Consider the following 16,595-nt stretch of genomic DNA (forward strand, 5'->3'; position numbering starts at 1 on the left):
AAATCCATGAGGAGAACTTCTAGTATATCCTATATACATAATATTATTAACCTTATCAAAAATGGAATCCCAACAAATGTCACAAGATTTAAATGGTCAATAGTGATGACGGACATTCTTATGATGATACCGATTATATTGGAGTAGGTGAATTCTAATAATATAATTTACCGCAATAATAAGATAAAGATCTATTAATTGACCAGAACCTAGTATATAAGAAGATGAGTTATGACCAAAACTTGTCATGAATGCGACGAATTATGTCTGAACCATTGGGTTTCATATAGCCAATCAGCGTGTGTTTTATATACCTCTCTTATATAGCATAAGAAAGAAATCTGCCTTTATTCTCAATTAATACTAATAATTATCAACAATATTGCTATTGACTACTTATGGCAGTGGATCTTAGTTTGTTTCAGATTAGTCAATAGTTACTCTTTTGGGTAATTGTATCATATCTTAACTGTTTAAGATAGTTCTATTCTTTTCTATTACAGGACTTAATGCGTCAAAAACATATGGTTTTCACAGATTATTAGCTTCTATGGCCAAGTTGGTAAGGCGCCACACTAGTAATGTGGAGATCATCGGTTCAACTCCGATTGGAAGCATTTTTTGCCCTTCATGAATCTGGGTAATAAAGCAATAACGTGTGCTATTCCATAACTGTCCAGCAGTGCTTATTGCCAGAAGTCGATAAAGAACAGAAAATGTGTACATAATTCTTTATGAATTTTATTTAACTTTTCAAGATGTTATTTATTATTATTAATAGTGTTGATGGTATATCTTTACATTTATTTTCTACTCTCGCATAATGAATGAGTGACATTGAGTTTAATTGTATTTTACATGCAAACAAAGAATGAAGGAAAAAAAGAAAGCATTGTTTTATGGATGAGATAAGCTGTTGGTATGAATATTTATTGTTGGTATTTTACAGCTTAGTCAGTGCAAAGAACTGTTATTGGAAACCTTTGTATCATCATAATCATCGTCACCATTAGAGGCATTACTGCCAGTATTCGAACTTGCATCATCGGGATTTACAATGTGTAATTGTCTTTCTTCCATCATATCCGGTAACGAAGTAGCGCTGAATCTTTGGTTCCCGTTATAGATCGAAGGAGGTTCTTCATACACCACTGAGGGGAGACGGCTTCTTCTACTGACATTATGGGCATCACCAGCCACGGTAGATTCTCTACCACCCGGTAACCTTGTCGGCAGATCATAGGCGCCGAAAGTAGAAGTTGTGTTCTTGGATAATGCCGTGTTATTTCTGGATGGTATGTGCCAGTTGGGAGTGGAAGCAGATGGTGGAATAGCGGGGATAGCATCGGCATCACCCAACGAGTAAGGCTGGTAGTGTTTTGTCTCTTCTAAGTCTACGTGTTGAGTAGATTGGCGACGTTTCTTCCAAACAAAATAAAAAATGGCCAACGCTAGCAGGACGACGGTACCACAAACGACACCTACCACGACACCTGCAATGGCACCGCCGCTTAAACTTTTGCTCTTGGAAGAGCTCGACTTACCACTCAGAGAGGTACTAGTAGAGGACGACGTAGATGAAGCCATCTCATAAACGGAGGTCCTTGTAACAAGTATCGCGCTTGCTTGTTCATTGGCTTGACTGACGACGGACTGAGTCACGACGAGAGTAGTGTAATGAGTAGGCGTATCTATGGAACTGGACGAAGGAGCGGGTGTAGACGTTGCCGTCGAAGATGAAGATAAAGATGAAGGTGAAGATGATGTGGTGGATGAAGAAGTTGTCTGTGTAGAAGACGTTTCTAAACTGGAAGAAGAGGAAGAAGCGCTGGTAGAACTAGTAGTAGAAGAAGTGGTAGAAGGGGAAGTAGTCGTTTTTGGAGAGGAGGTGGCAGTGGCGGTTGAGGGAGAGGAGGAGGATGTTTGAGTAGCAGAAGAGCTAGTTGAAGTTTTCGTGTCCGATTTCGAGGACGTTTTCGAACTAACGCTTGTACTCGATGACGATGTTGTTGACGATGTTGAGGACGCGGTAGATGAAGATGAGTCCGCGGTAGAGGCAGCGTTATTGATGTAAACGTTCATGGCAGAAGAACCACCACACTTTTGGTAGGGCCAACCAGCGCAATTAACGTCACATTTACTGGCATCTAGCTGGGTCAAGGATTGCACTTGAGATACCGAACCACCACAGTAACAGCCTGTACCGTCGAAAAGGGCAACGACAGCCTGGCCAGAACACTCGTTCTCACAGTACGAAACCGATTGATACTCATAAACACCTTTGTAAGTCAGCCCCAATTTTCGGATGTCGCTTGCCGAATAGCAAGCCTTATATGTGAACTGGTCAGCCAACACGGCTCGTATAAAGAGGAGCCACACGAATATGAAAGATCCGTGTATGAGTGGTAGATGCATGCTTAGCTTCTATGGTGCTGCTACACAATAAAAAATATCAACTAAGAAACGACTAGAAACCAGAAAGAAAGTGAAAAACGAAAAAAAAAAGTATTCTATAACCGAACAACAATGTTTATTTTCACTAAGTTCTTTTTTTTTTTGGCAAAAAACAAAGGCAGAAATGAAGAGAGGGAAAGAAAGAACAAAATGGGTATCGAAGACTAACCACGAATTATAACTATAGTTGTTCGAGCTGTGGTATCCCAGATAGTTTGATAGACGGAATGGAGGGGTAATAAAATCGTTTGTGTGCTTTACACTGACGCTCTTCCCTCTTTATTTCTTCGAAGAACGGAACAGAGAAACAAACAAGTCGGAATTGTTTTCTACAACACTTATAAAAAGAAGTAAAACGAGTGTTATGAAACGGAACAAAAACTGCTGAATTGCACTTCCAGGAGTGTGCTAGCTCACAATATACAAACACATGCAAACATAACGAAAAGGGAGAAAGGGCCTAGATGACCAAATCAAGAATGGCTCAGTGTTGAAACATTCTGTTTAATGTCGAAACGGCCGTAAACAAAACACATTCCCACAAAACACCGCACCGCGAAAAAAAAAGTGAAAAAAACGCGAAATGCTCGTAATATTACCCGACCAAAAACACGTGATCGGGGGGCGCTGGTCTAGCCGGCTGATTTGTCGATGCGATAGCAGCGATGGTGCATCGGTGGAACAAACCGGGGACGGTGTATAACGCAGCAACTTTGACGTGGGCGGGTGCAGCCATGTTCGTCTCGTTGTTACTGCAGCTCTTTTTTGATCTGGTATCTGATCTGATCTGTTCTGTCGTACTTCCTTTTTTTGGCCTACCCAGGCGGGCAATGGCAGTGCAAAAATAATTAGAATATGTGTGTGAAATTTTTCAGATTATGGCCAATGAAGAAAGAGATGGGGGGGAGTGAGCTGTAAGAGGAGAGGAATAGACGGAAACAGCACGGTGAAGTAGTTATGTCCCAGTCGTTGAAGTCTCTAGATAGGAAAATAGCGAAGAGGAGACAAGTGTATAAGCCCGTGCTAGACAATCCGTTTACGAATGAAGCGCATCTGTGGCCACACGTGCGCGACCAGCCGTTGATCTGGCAGCTGCTGCGGTCCTCCATTTTGAATAAGCTGGCACATATCCAATCGGGGGAGGAGTACCCTTGGGAGCTGTACACTGAGTTTAATGATATTGTACAGTATCTGAGGAGCGATCAGGGGAATACCGACCCAGTCTGTCTTTTTGTATGCAATAGAGATCCTGACGTGCCGCTCGTGCTCTTGCAGCAAATTCCTTTATTATGCTACATGGCGCCGATGGCCGTCAAGCTGGTGCAGCTGCCTAAGAATGCCATGGCTACTTTCAAGTCGGTCTCTAAATACGGAATGCTGCTATTGCGGTGCGATGACAGGGTCGATAAGAAATTTGTGTCGCAGATTGAGAAGAACGTTGACCCGCTCCAATTTCCATGGTTGAATGCTGTCAAGTATCAGCCCACGTCCGTCAAGCTGCTGAAGACTACCGTGCCCATTGTTTCGAAGAATAAGCAAAAGTAGTGGTAATTACCCGCGCAGCGCTGCTTTCTAGAAGGCGGAAGAAAAAAGTGGGAAGAGGAAGTGAGGAAAAAAGAAATGCGTATTTTTGAAAAAAAAAGTTGGAATTCAACTAAACTCGATACTTTTCGAACAAACCATCAGTTTATTGCAAGCGTTGAAACGAAACAACAACTCACAACACATTCATGGCTGTCTTGAATCCAAATAACTGGCACTGGGTAGATAAAAACACCTTACCTTGGTCTAAGGACTACTTGAACGGTAAATTAACGAGTCTATCCACTGTTTCTTCCGATGGGAAGAGTAGAATCGAATTGACTCAGGTGAGTAGCATCACCGGTGACTCCAACGTCTCCCAGAGAAAGGGTAAGCCGATCTGCTACTTTGACTTACAATTATCGGTGAACGTCAAAGTGACAAATTTAGATACTAATAAGGATAACAAAGACGATGACGACATGCTTGCGGACGGGAAACTAGAAATTCCAGAGTTCATGCATGACGAATCTGATTTCCCCATTTTGTCTCAAGGTTTCGATGTGTTTGACGGATTGGTTAGATCTGAATTTGTCCCTAAAGTGTTGGAGACGCTACTAAAATACCAAGATGACTTGATTAAAGAACATTCGAGGGATTTACAGGTTTGATCTGCCCACATCACGTAGATAGACCAGGATCCCTTCTAATTCCCCACCGTTTTCGCAATTGTTTTTCTTTTCCTTTCTTATACACACTCAATACATAACATGTATACATATACATAGATAATGAAGAAAAGAGCAGCGGTCGACAAGCTTAATAAACATACGGAACTATCTTGTAAGGAACTCTTCTTTCGTACTCTTCCCAATTCTCCCCATATTTCGTGCGACACTTGTGCTCGTCACGTTGTTGACGGTGCAATAACAGTGTGGCGAAGTATAACGAGTAGTAATACGTCAGGGGAGTTTGGAACCATGTGGACAAACACCAACTTAACGAAATCAGCCAGTCACCGAAATAGTTGATATGTTGTGATTTAGCCCACCATCCATCACATAATAATTTCGTGCCACGTTTAGTCTGAATGCTTTTTAGATTCTGCAATTTCCCCTGTCTAAACTCGGATTTTTGCTTGTTTGCGGAATGGAAGATGTAGTATCCCAAAAACATCATTGCTAATATCCCCACGACTTTGGTCCATCCCAGTTCCACGGGTGAAACGCTCAAATAACGGGCCTGCAAGGAGTAGGTAAATGGAACCAAACTCAAATCGCCAAATGCTAGCATGAAGCCAAATCCATCTGTAGTGATATCCATCATTGTTAGCACACCTTCTTCATTTAACACCCCATCGAATATGTAAAATCCCTGTAAGAAATTAACGAGAACCAATGCATCGTTAATTTTACCGGTCATCAGGTAGTGATGATGTAAGCATGACAGATTGATAAGCAACCATAACAGCATACCGGGTCTTAATTCGGAAAACATCTTGATATCTAGAGGTCCCAACCGGGGGTTCAACTCTCTACCAATAAACCAATCGTAAACCATATTTCCCGAATTCCCACCTTGTGCCAAGATCTTTTCTCTACGACCATCATTGTTCTTCCTAAAGATTAACGGTATGAAACTGGCAATATAGCAATACGTAGCCAAACAGAACGAAAACAAAATGGATACTATGCACAGATTAACGTGGTTGTCATACAGGTACTGTAATTCAGGCAATTGACCATCAGTTAGCTTCCATCTTACAGCCAAAACCAAGATCAGAGTTGTAGACATGGCAATCCCATTGATTTTGTACGAAAGCTTCGATCCGTCTCTTAACTGGACACCGTTCATGACTCTGCCGGGCAAAATGACGTCCAAAACCGCTAAAATACCATACCACAGACAATAAACGGTCCATAACTCGCAATTGCCCAAATAGTAACGCAATGGCTTGATACCGTTCCAAAGCTCAACTATGTCAAAATTGTGGAAAAATCCCTTAATAAAATAATCGGGCCTAACCATTTGATTCAAGATGATAGTGAAAACAGGTAGCCCTATACTGATGCCTAGGGCACCAATCAATCCACCAAATTCAAACTCCGTAGTTCTGGGGTTCAATGCTGATACCATCCTTTCTCTTTTCGCAAAACTCGTACCCTGCTTTTAAACTATACTACTACAAAGTTAATCTGAGGTTTATTAAGCAAGAAAACAACAATAGGACGAAAAAAAGACAGTTGAGAACCAGCTTAAGTATCAGGTCCCTCTTGATACTCAATTGGAGCACATAAAACCTCCGTTATGCAAAACCCTTTATATGCACAACCTTCACACAATGTAAATTTGCGATGACGCCTACGTACAAGAGGGCGAAAGGCGATATAAATTTTTACGGGATTTCTCGTTTAGATGAAAAAAAAAAAATGAACGACAGAGCGTTGGAAGCCGGGCAACGGCCCATTTTATAAGCGTTTCAAAAGTGCGTCACATATTAACTGAAACTTCTGGCCAGTTTGGCAGCGGTAAAACGTATATATACAGTGGATGTGACCGGCAAGGGCTCTTACAGTAGCTTGGAAAAAATGTAACTACCAGATTCTCCTTTTTGAATTATAGACGATAGTGATATGGCAGGTCTCACATGTTATTTGCAACTTGGTGACAGGCTCTCTCAAATATGGCTAAATAAATATACATTGGCGTTGCTGCTGGCGATGATAAAGCTTATATTTTTCTCTCAATCTGTACAGCATGCGTTAGAAGCCTCGCAGGCATACATACTGTCCAATTGTCACAACATCGATACATTCTATTCCAAAGTGACAGACAACACACCCCACTATCTGGGCGTCATGGGCAATTACCTCATCGAAAAGGGTATGGAGGAAACAGTCAAGGCCACTCTGGAGACGCTATCGCTTATAGTTTATGCCAGTGAAGGATTGCTTAATTTTGTGATTGATTTGTATTTGGGCACATATGCCTGCTTGATCGTCAGTGCCGTGGATGGGACTGTGGATGTCGCCACTAACACTACGGAAAAATTGATCAGTTTGGTCAACGATACAGTTTCGAGTGTAGCCAATGAATTGGATAATGGGTTGGATGACATCTCCAAGGTAATCAATAAGGTCATTAAGGCTGCATCCAAAGTGGAGGATTTTTTTACTGGCGACGACGATGACGACAGTAACATGACCTCGTCCATTAAAAGTGTCAACCTCACCATATCTGCACTCCATAATCTATATATTCCCTCGTCAATCAACAACAAATTAGAGGAGCTATCAGCGAAGACACCAGATTTTGCGCAAGTTAAAAATTCCACGAAGAATCTGATATCAGTTCCCTTTAATGAAGTACGTAAGAATATCAAAGCCATGAACACTAGCAAATTAATTGCAGACACCTCAGTTTTGTACGTCCCCCCAATTTCTGTTGCCAATGGCACTGGGATATGTTCATCCAATGAATCGGGCATTATAGATTTTTACGCTGTTCTGGGGCAAGTTCTGAGAATAAGTACCATAGTCTGCATCACCTTACTGATATGCTGTGCCGTTGGTGCGATGATACCTGTTGCCTGGAACGAAATAAAACTTTGGAAACGTCTTTGCAGTATGAGAGACCAATACATGCTGAGTAGGCAAGATTCGTATACGTCCTTTTCCAGCGAAAATACTCACGAATTGAAGGACCCGTTCGCAGATCCACCTTTACACAAGGATCAATACGATGTCATTGCAAGCTATCAGCAGTGCTTTCAAACATGGAATACCAGAATCGCATGTCAGATGACAAAGGTTGTCACTCTAGGAAAATCACCACAGGACATCGACCCTGATACTAGAAAGAAAATAGAGTGGGTAGTGGCTTATATGACGTCCGAAAGGGCACTGTGCATTCTAGGAATTGGATTGTTGGGTATCTTGGTGTGCATATGCCAATTTGCCATGATATCAGTGCTTCAACACAAGATAGGCCATTCATTGGCGTCCAGTGACAGCAGTAACGTTCAAACTCTGCTGAAGTCCAGCGCTGCTGTTGATATAGAAAACCAAATGAGTCTTTGGAGCGTTCAAACAAACGATTACATAAACACCACCGAGACCAATATCAACCGGGAGGTATTTGGGTGGATAGGCACGACAACACGATCCATAAACAGCACTGTGGCCACCATGATCTCCGATATAGACACTACTTTGGCAGACGTGTTCAATGGGACACTGCTATATAACCCGATGAAGACGGTTGTTGGATGTGTCATCGAAAACAAGCTCTACACAATAGAGAAGGCAATGACGTGGATCCATGACAAGGCCCAGCTGCAGATTCCGAGAATTAACGGGACCCAGATCAAGCAGGCCCTGGAAAAACAAGCAAACAACGGCACTACGGCTGCAACCAGTTCCACATCTTCCGCTACAGCAAGCTTACTGGAGGACCTCGTAGATGAAATGAGGGAAGGGCTTTTGAAGGTTCTGCGAGCTTACTACAGGATAACCATGGGAGAACTTACGGTGGCCTTGATCATTATCGGAGTGTGGCTGGTACAATTGCCCATAGCCATGGTAATTCTTCGGTCACGTCTTCGCAAGAGCACCCTTCACTGACTTATGGACGTTATTTTTTTTCAGAACTCTATTCAATCATGACGAAAAAAAAAAGAGGCTTATTCGAACCATTTCGCGTTGGGAACTTGAAATTCGCGGAGGAGAAGGAAGAGAGACGCAAAGAGAATCGTAAACCTTATCGTCAAATCATTGCACTTCGCAGTGATGGGCAATGAGACATCGTCATAGCCATTTCAATATTCATATAGTTTTTCAATCTTTTTAGTTAGCTCATACAATAAAAGATATCATTAGTAGGAACATCCCCTTTCTTTTCTCAGTATCACCAGGTGATATATCACGTTTCATCGCTTCGGTTTCCCCACAAAGAACACGTTACTTGGCAATTTTCAGCTCTTATGAAGCGAATCTTTTCAGGTGATAACAACGCAGAAGATTCCTCCACCAGCAACCCGGGATTAATGAGCCCATCGAATTTTGGTGTTGGGTTCGGATCCCGTCTGAAAGTGAATACAACTTCGAAAAAGAAAGTTAACGATTTATCGCCAACTTCACCCTTGGAAACCTCACCTGTATCGCCCGAATTAGTGCCGATTTTAACACTGCTAAATGCACATACACATAGGAGGTATCATGAAGGCGTATTTTTGATTCTACAAGATCTGAAGAACGATGGCACTCACGCAGCCAGGAAATGGAAGGACGTGTATGGAGTCTTGTTAGGTACTCAACTAGCCCTATGGAATGCAAAGGAACTGGCTGAATTTAGCGAGCCATCTTGCCCTGTCTCTGAAAAGAAATTGAAAGAAATCGCTTCCAAACCTACCTATATAAATTTGACAGATGCAACATTAAAAACTCTAGATAACTCCGACAATATTGTCATGGAAAGTGGAAAAAATCTGACTAATGCCTTGGTTGTTTCCACGACGTTGAAAAATCGATACTTCTTACAGTTCGGTAACAAAGAGTCTTTCAACAAATGGAATGCTGCCGTTCGCTTGTGTCTGTACGAATGTTCTTCGCTACAAGAGGCTTACACAGGTGCGTTTATTTCAAGTAGAGGCGCGAAACTAGGAGATATCAGGATCCTGCTTACCAATAGGAAATATGATTATAAGGATTGGGTTAGTGTTAGGTTCGGCGCAGGCATGCCTTGGAAGCGTTGCTATGCGGTAATCTCGCAATCTAGCAATAAGAAAAAGGGTAATTTTGGTGAAATAAACCTCTACGAAAGCGACAAAAAAGTGAAAAAAAATCATGCAATGGCCACCATTGTAGAGGCGAAGGCACTTTATGCTGTTTATCCGTCCTCCCCAAAACTGATAGATTCTTCCACAATCATCAAAGTTGAGGGATCTGTAAAATTTGAAAAAAAGGAAACCGCTCAGGAAAAGGATGTCTTTATTATGCCCGAAAAACATCAAGCTGTTCCAAGTTACGACACTATTATTCGGTTTTTAATACCTGCCATGGATACATTCAAATTGTACGGTAGACCCGAGAAATTACTATCAAGCAGGAACGATTCACATTCTCTGTTGTTTGGATTACCAGTTTTGCCGCACATATATTACCTAGAAGTTGAAGATTTGTACCCTTTAACTAATTCCGTATCAAGCCTGCATTGGTCCAATAAAGAATGGAGAGAACATATTAGTGAACTCTTACAAAGAAAGTTAGCTCAGGGCTATTCTGGATGCAATTCCGCTTCCAATATCACTTCCCCACTACCTTCTCCATTCCTTGGCTCAGCTGATTTGTTTGAAAGAGCTGATGGAGTGTTGTCACCTAAGCTTTCTTTTGGGTCTAAATCCTCCTCAAATAATAGCTCAAAGAATAGTTTGCTAAAAAAAGAACGTACCAGATTAGTGCCCTCAGCTGATTATGACCTCGATGCTGTCAAACATGGCAGTCCACCCTTTGGAAGCCCGCAAAAGGTTATCACGCCTACTGATGGCTCTTTCAGGATGAGGGTGACAGAAAGTTCGCCATACGGTAAGCCAAGACAACCCAAATCCTTTATACCATCTTTAGATGATTCGCCATCGGACAGAGCTAAATCAAGAACACATCCTTATATTGATAGTAATGACACGAATCAGGCCGCCCATGAAAAAGCTGAAAGAAGAGACATGAATTCAAATGACACTTCTTGTGATAGCGGTGTTGATTCAAGCCTGAAAAAAATCCGGAATATGAAGTTAGATATTACTGAGTCAAATTTTGACAAGTTTAAAAGTGACAAGAATCTGCTGTCTGTAGATTCCAAACTTTCTAATGAAAAGAAACTCTCCGTGGAATCGGATCTATCCGCAATATATGAAAAGTATTCCAACGGTCCCTTTGGTCATACTGAAGGGCTCGATGGTTCTTCCGATGAAGCCTACTTGCGTTTCCAACGGGCGTCTGTCCATTCAGAAGATGCCTACAATTCAAGAAAATCCTTTACAACAAGTGACTTTGCTGATAACAGTCAGGATGATCATGCCGTCTTGCAAGAATTTAATAGTTTAACACAAAGAATCAACGAACTTGGTATGGAGAGCATAAACTCGAATCCAGATTCAGATGGAATGAACGGATCATTTTTACAAGCCAAGATGGACAACGATGATAACGAAGATGATCTGAATTTCTTCGATCCAGACTTTATGGCACAAGATCAACTACGGGCCGAAGAAAGAGACTATAATAAGGACGGTAGAGTTCCTCAATCCTTGACACCCAGGGACTCTGAACCTGCCGGGTTAGGCATAATCCCTGATGATAACATCGAAAAACAGCACATGACGGAACATAGATCACCGCATGTGATGCAAAGACGGTCTCCAGAGAAATCCTTCAACACTTTACAAATGAATAACCCCTACGCCAAGCCTGGCACAAAGTTGAAGAATTCCTCTGGCAGAACTGATGGTAAAAGTCCATCAAAGGGCTACCAGTCGACGCCGGACCAGCAAATGTCGTCTTACATGCAACCAACTCACAACAATGGTAATGGTGAAATGCATGGCGCAAACAGCCAAGCAATGGGCTCGCCCAGGAACGCGAGGGCAAGAGAACCACCGGTTCCGTACAATCAAGGCCGGAATAACCGTTCTTCTCCCTCAAATCCTTACCAACGTCCTCACCCTCCTGCTCCGCAACCGCAGCCGCAACCTCAGCATCCTTTTGCAAATCCATACGTAACAGGGAACAGGCCGAACGTGCAAATGCAATATTCCCCTCAAATAGCTGCACAGTATCATCCTCAGAACGCAAATTTTCCGCCAGGACCACATCAAGTACCCCTTCCCGTTCCCATGCCCCAGCAAGGCGGCCGCCCGTACCAACCTTATGCGATGAACGCACCTATGTGCTCTTCCGGTGGATACACAGGAGCAATGCCGCCACCACCACTTCAACCAGGTAGCATGAACTATAACAATAGATCTCAACAGCCGTGGCCATCTGCCAGCTCACCATCTAACCTCCAGCGTCCACTGCCCAACATGAACCAGCCTCAAGGAAACGGTAGTGCTGGCTTCTATCGTTCTCCAGCACCACAACCGAACAATTCTCGAGTTCGCTTGCAGAAGAAAGACGGATTCTCACGGTTCATGCCGTCCGCCACTACGAAGAACCCCTATGCCCAGTAGACTAACGGGTTGTAATTTTACAAAAAGAGAGAGAGAGGGACAATCAAGAAATAAACCAGCGCCAAGCTTCTGTATCCAGTTTTTCATCTCGCCTTCTGGATACGCATTGTAACAATACTCTATGATAATAGCTAAACCATATACGTAGTATCTTCTATATGTAGACATGTAGACAAAAATCCGTATTTCCCCGCTACAAAATATGGCGCTTACCTATTACAGACAGCCAATGAGAGATATGCCATATATGCCTACTTAGAAGAAAACTGCTACCGTAATGATTGCTTACTAATAATCACGTGATATTTTATCCATACCTCCTTATATGAAGTTAATGAATATATACGGTTGATGGCCGATGGATTTCTGCCCAGCGTAATGACATTACAATGAAATTGCAATACCACTAAACATGAACGATCTTGTGAAAAAGTACTTTATTTTCTTATAGTTTATCCTTCCTATTGTTCGTGACCCCAGATTGACGCATTTTCACGTGACGCGCCGCAGTCCAAAAAGACGCCACATATTTGCCTGAAAAAATTGTGTGTAGTCATATTGGTCGATGGCATTATTGGTACACACCCATAAATATATATATACACATGTATCTATTCAATTTCAAACTGTGCTCAATAGACGAGTCTCTCTACTTCATTGCCTCTACCCCCCGATATCTTGTTTAAGGATAACTCTTGTTTGTAAACTAAAACACACTTCACAACTGAGTCTTCGATAATTTTTTCTTTAGTCACACACAGGGTTCATCTAGAAATTTTTTTTTCGATAGGATAATAAGAAAGAAGGAAAGTAGAGTACAGTAGAAATGCCTCACACTTTAAGGTCGGAAACGCTTCAAGAGCTAGATATAGAAGAAATTAAGGAGACCAATCCACTACTCAAGTTAGTTCAAGGGCAAAGAATTGTTCAGGTGCCGGAATTGGTGCTGGAGTCTGGCGTAGTGATAAGTAATTTTCCTATCGCCTATAAGACATGGGGTACGTTGAACAAAGCTGGTGATAATGTCCTGGTAATCAGTCACGCATTGACCGGATCTGCAGATGTTGCAGACTGGTGGGGCCCTCTTCTGGGTAACGACTTAGCATTCGACCCATCAAGGTTCTTTATCATATGTTTAAACTCTATGGGGTCTCCATACGGCTCTTTCTCACCTTTAACTATAAATGAGGAGACCGGTGCCAGATATGGTCCCGAGTTCCCCTTGTGCACTGTGCGCGATGATGTCAGAGCTCACAGAATTGTCCTGGATTCCCTGGGAGTGAAGTCAATAGCTTGTGTTATCGGTGGTTCCATGGGGGGAATGTTGAGTTTGGAATGGGCAGCCATGTACGGTGAGGAATATGTGAAGAATATGGTTGCGCTAGCGACCTCGGCAAGACACTCTGCTTGGTGTATATCGTGGTCAGAAGCTCAAAGACAGTCAATTTACTCAGACCCTAATTATTTGAACGGTTACTACCCAGTGGAAGAGCAACCCGTGGCCGGGCTATCGGCTGCACGTATGTCTGCATTATTGACGTATCGAACCAGAAATAGTTTTGAAAATAAATTCTCTAGAAGATCTCCCTCAATAGCACAACAACAAAAGGCTCAAAAGGAAGAAACGCGCAAACCTTCCACCGTCAGTGAGCACTCGCTGCAAATCCATAACGATGGCAACAAGGGTAAAGTTAAAATTGGTACATCAGGAGAAAAACGTCAAAGCGTAGTATCTACTGCATCGTCCTCAGACTCGTTGAACTCGTCAACATCAATGACTTCGGTAAGCTCTGTAACGGGTGAAGTGAAGGACATAAAACCTGCACAGACATATTTCTCGGCACAAAGTTATTTGAGATACCAAGGTACGAAGTTCATCAATAGATTTGATGCCAATTGCTACATCGCCATCACACGTAAATTGGACACGCATGACCTGGCCAGAGACAGAGTGGAGGACATCACAAAGGTTCTTTCCGCGATCGAACAGCCATCGCTAATCATCGGTATCCAGTCTGACGGGCTGTTTACATACTCTGAACAAGAATTTCTGGCTGAGTATATACCGAAGTCGCAATTGGAAAAAATCGAATCTCCAGAGGGCCACGATGCGTTCTTGTTGGAATTCAAGCTAATAAACAAACTAATAGTGAAATTTTTGAAAACAAACTGTAAGGCCATCACGAATGCCAAACCAATAGCTTGGGGAGGAGACGTTGGTAACGACGAAACAAAAACATCTGTCTTTGGCGAGGCTGAAGAAGTTACCAATTGGTAAGCGCCACCCCCCACGTATCTCGAGCATACCCATATATAAACAAGTACATATACGTATAGGGACAAACAGCATTAATCTATTGTAGCAGCAAGTAATATTAACTGCGTTAACGGAAGATCTACCTTTTTTTTTATTGTGGGCGGAAAAGTGAAGAAAATATACCAATTGTTGTGAGGTTTTTTACACTCATCGTGTTTCATAGACGGCACTCAACGTTAGATAAAAGAATATCCTTTTAATATATAGTCTTCATTTATTACCGTATTTCGATTTGTAAAAGAGGCGTATCACAGGAACCGCTCGTTACGAAAAAGAAGCTTAGCATAGATAGTAATAATCACTTTTATTATCGAAAAAGTGTCAACATTGCTACTGGGGCATGTCAAAAGAGGACTCACGGATCACTGTTAGTCGCGGTTTGACAATCTCCAGAGCATGCACACACACATCCGACGCAACGAATGAAGAGCCAGATGGCGAATCATCTGTATCAGAGCGTAGAAATGATGAAGAGAGTCACGAAAAATCATCTCGACGTCGACTTCCAAAGCTGGGTATGGGCATATGGCTTGATTTAAAGGATAGACTGCCGTACTATAAGTCAGATTGGGCAGATGCCCTTGATTACAGAGTTATTCCCTCCGTTGTGGACACGTACTTCAACAATTTGCTTCCCGCCATCGCTTTTGCACAGGATATGTTTGACAGAACTGATAACTCATATGGTGTGAATGAGGTGCTTTTATCAAGTGCCATGGCCGGTATTGTATTTGGCATTCTTGCTGGACAGCCTTTATGTGTAGTAGGTGTCACTGGCCCCATTTCCATCTTTAATTACACGGTCTATGAAATTATAAAGCCTCTAAATACCAACTATTTTGGGTTCATGTTCTGGATTTGTATGTGGTCCATGATCTTCCATCTACTTTTGGCATTTACCAATGCCGTTTGCCTTCTACAGTACGTGACCACGTTCCCATGCGACATATTTGGCTTATTTATTAATGTGGTTTATATTCAGAAAGGAATACAGATCCTAACAAGACAGTTTGAAATCAAGCCGGGGGAAAAATCGGTACAAAATGGATTTTCTAGTGTTGTGGTGGCATTACTTATGACAGCTTTTGGACTCTTCTTCAAGCTATTTCATCATTACCCTTTATTCACCCATAAAATAAGGACTTTCATATCTGATTATTCGACGGCACTTTCAGTGTTATTCTGGTCTTCCTTCACGCATTTTGGCGGTTACTTGCAAGACGTTCAGTTCAAGAAATTACCTATAACAAAATCCTTTTTCCCCACTTCCAAAACCAATAGGCCCCAAGGCACTTGGTTAGCCTATGAGCCGATTCCCGCCAAATACGTTTTCATTGCTTTACCATTCGGTATAATCTTGACAATTTTATTTTACTTTGACCATAACGTATCGTCATTGATGGCGCAGAGACACCAGTACAAATTGAAAAAACCGTCCTCTTTTCATTATGATTTCGCACTACTGGGACTCACCACATGCATCAGCGGGGTTTTAGGGATTCCTGCGCCCAATGGATTGATACCTCAAGCACCATTGCATACGGAGGCGTTATTAGTTCGGGATTCAAATCAAAAGGTTGTCAGGTGTGTAGAACAAAGGTTCACGAATACGTTTCAGGGACTAATGATTTTGGGAACGATGACAAGACCTTTATTGGTATGCTTGGGGGAAATTCCTCAGGCGGTACTTTCTGGATTGTTTTTCATCATGGGAATCAATGGTCTGATGACGAATACTATTGTAAATCGATTGGTTTTCCTATTTTCGGACCGGACGAGAAGGGATAATAACTCGACCTTAGTGAGAGTATCCAGGAAGTCAATGGTAGTATTTCTCTGTTTTAGTTTAGCGGGGTTTGCTGGTGAATTTGCCATCACAAATACAATAGCCGCCATTGGATTCCCTTTGGTGCTGCTTTTAAGCGTACTAGTGTCTTTTTCCTTCCCTTATATCTTTCCCAGTGAAGAATTAGATATTCTTGATACCAATGTGGCCCAAAAGTTTACTATCAAGAATTTACTGCTGGAAAACATACGTGATGCAAACTTTCGTTGCACGCACAATGATTAGGTGAAAAA

General features: G+C 42.2%; 8 protein-coding genes and 1 non-coding gene across 9 annotated transcripts; 7 read left to right on the forward strand and 2 right to left on the reverse strand.

Annotated features, from left to right (window-relative positions):
* The first annotated feature begins 544 nt into the window (after positions 1-544).
* On the forward strand, positions 545-617 carry Skdi_14.trna3T. The gene has a single exon. It is a non-coding gene; the product is annotated as a tRNA-Thr (tRNA).
* Positions 618-954: 337 nt separating this feature from the next.
* Positions 955-2,415, reverse strand: WSC2 (Wsc2p; the record flags this gene model as incomplete). The annotated part of the gene is made up of 1 exon (XM_056230636.1): positions 955-2,415. The coding sequence occupies one exon, from the start codon at positions 2,413-2,415 to the stop codon at positions 955-957; it is 1,461 nt and encodes a 486-aa protein (XP_056084535.1).
* Positions 2,416-3,411: 996 nt separating this feature from the next.
* On the forward strand, positions 3,412-3,999 carry POP3 (Pop3p; the record flags this gene model as incomplete). The annotated part of the gene is made up of 1 exon (XM_056230638.1): positions 3,412-3,999. One exon carries the CDS (start codon positions 3,412-3,414, stop codon positions 3,997-3,999), a length of 588 nt encoding a protein of 195 aa, XP_056084536.1.
* A 185-nt stretch (positions 4,000-4,184) lies between these two features.
* HCH1 (Hch1p) lies at positions 4,185-4,646 on the forward strand (the record flags this gene model as incomplete). The annotated part of the gene is made up of 1 exon (XM_056230639.1): positions 4,185-4,646. One exon carries the CDS (start codon positions 4,185-4,187, stop codon positions 4,644-4,646), a length of 462 nt encoding a protein of 153 aa, XP_056084537.1.
* Positions 4,647-4,794: 148 nt separating this feature from the next.
* ERG24 (delta(14)-sterol reductase) lies at positions 4,795-6,111 on the reverse strand (the record flags this gene model as incomplete). The annotated part of the gene is made up of 1 exon (XM_056230640.1): positions 4,795-6,111. One exon carries the CDS (start codon positions 6,109-6,111, stop codon positions 4,795-4,797), a length of 1,317 nt encoding a protein of 438 aa, XP_056084538.1.
* Positions 6,112-6,608: 497 nt separating this feature from the next.
* PRM1 (pheromone-regulated protein PRM1) lies at positions 6,609-8,597 on the forward strand (the record flags this gene model as incomplete). The annotated part of the gene is made up of 1 exon (XM_056230641.1): positions 6,609-8,597. The coding sequence occupies one exon, from the start codon at positions 6,609-6,611 to the stop codon at positions 8,595-8,597; it is 1,989 nt and encodes a 662-aa protein (XP_056084539.1).
* Positions 8,598-8,956: 359 nt separating this feature from the next.
* CAF120 (Caf120p) lies at positions 8,957-12,199 on the forward strand (the record flags this gene model as incomplete). The annotated part of the gene is made up of 1 exon (XM_056230642.1): positions 8,957-12,199. One exon carries the CDS (start codon positions 8,957-8,959, stop codon positions 12,197-12,199), a length of 3,243 nt encoding a protein of 1,080 aa, XP_056084540.1.
* An 826-nt stretch (positions 12,200-13,025) lies between these two features.
* MET2 (homoserine O-acetyltransferase) lies at positions 13,026-14,477 on the forward strand (the record flags this gene model as incomplete). The annotated part of the gene is made up of 1 exon (XM_056230643.1): positions 13,026-14,477. The coding sequence occupies one exon, from the start codon at positions 13,026-13,028 to the stop codon at positions 14,475-14,477; it is 1,452 nt and encodes a 483-aa protein (XP_056084541.1).
* Positions 14,478-14,856: 379 nt separating this feature from the next.
* On the forward strand, positions 14,857-16,587 carry BOR1 (Bor1p; the record flags this gene model as incomplete). The annotated part of the gene is made up of 1 exon (XM_056230644.1): positions 14,857-16,587. One exon carries the CDS (start codon positions 14,857-14,859, stop codon positions 16,585-16,587), a length of 1,731 nt encoding a protein of 576 aa, XP_056084542.1.
* Positions 16,588-16,595: the final 8 nt, after the last annotated feature.

The sequence above is a fragment of the Saccharomyces kudriavzevii genome (genome assembly GCF_947243775.1).
Source record: "Saccharomyces kudriavzevii IFO 1802 strain IFO1802 genome assembly, chromosome: 14".
NCBI lineage: Eukaryota > Fungi > Ascomycota > Saccharomycetes > Saccharomycetales > Saccharomycetaceae > Saccharomyces > Saccharomyces kudriavzevii.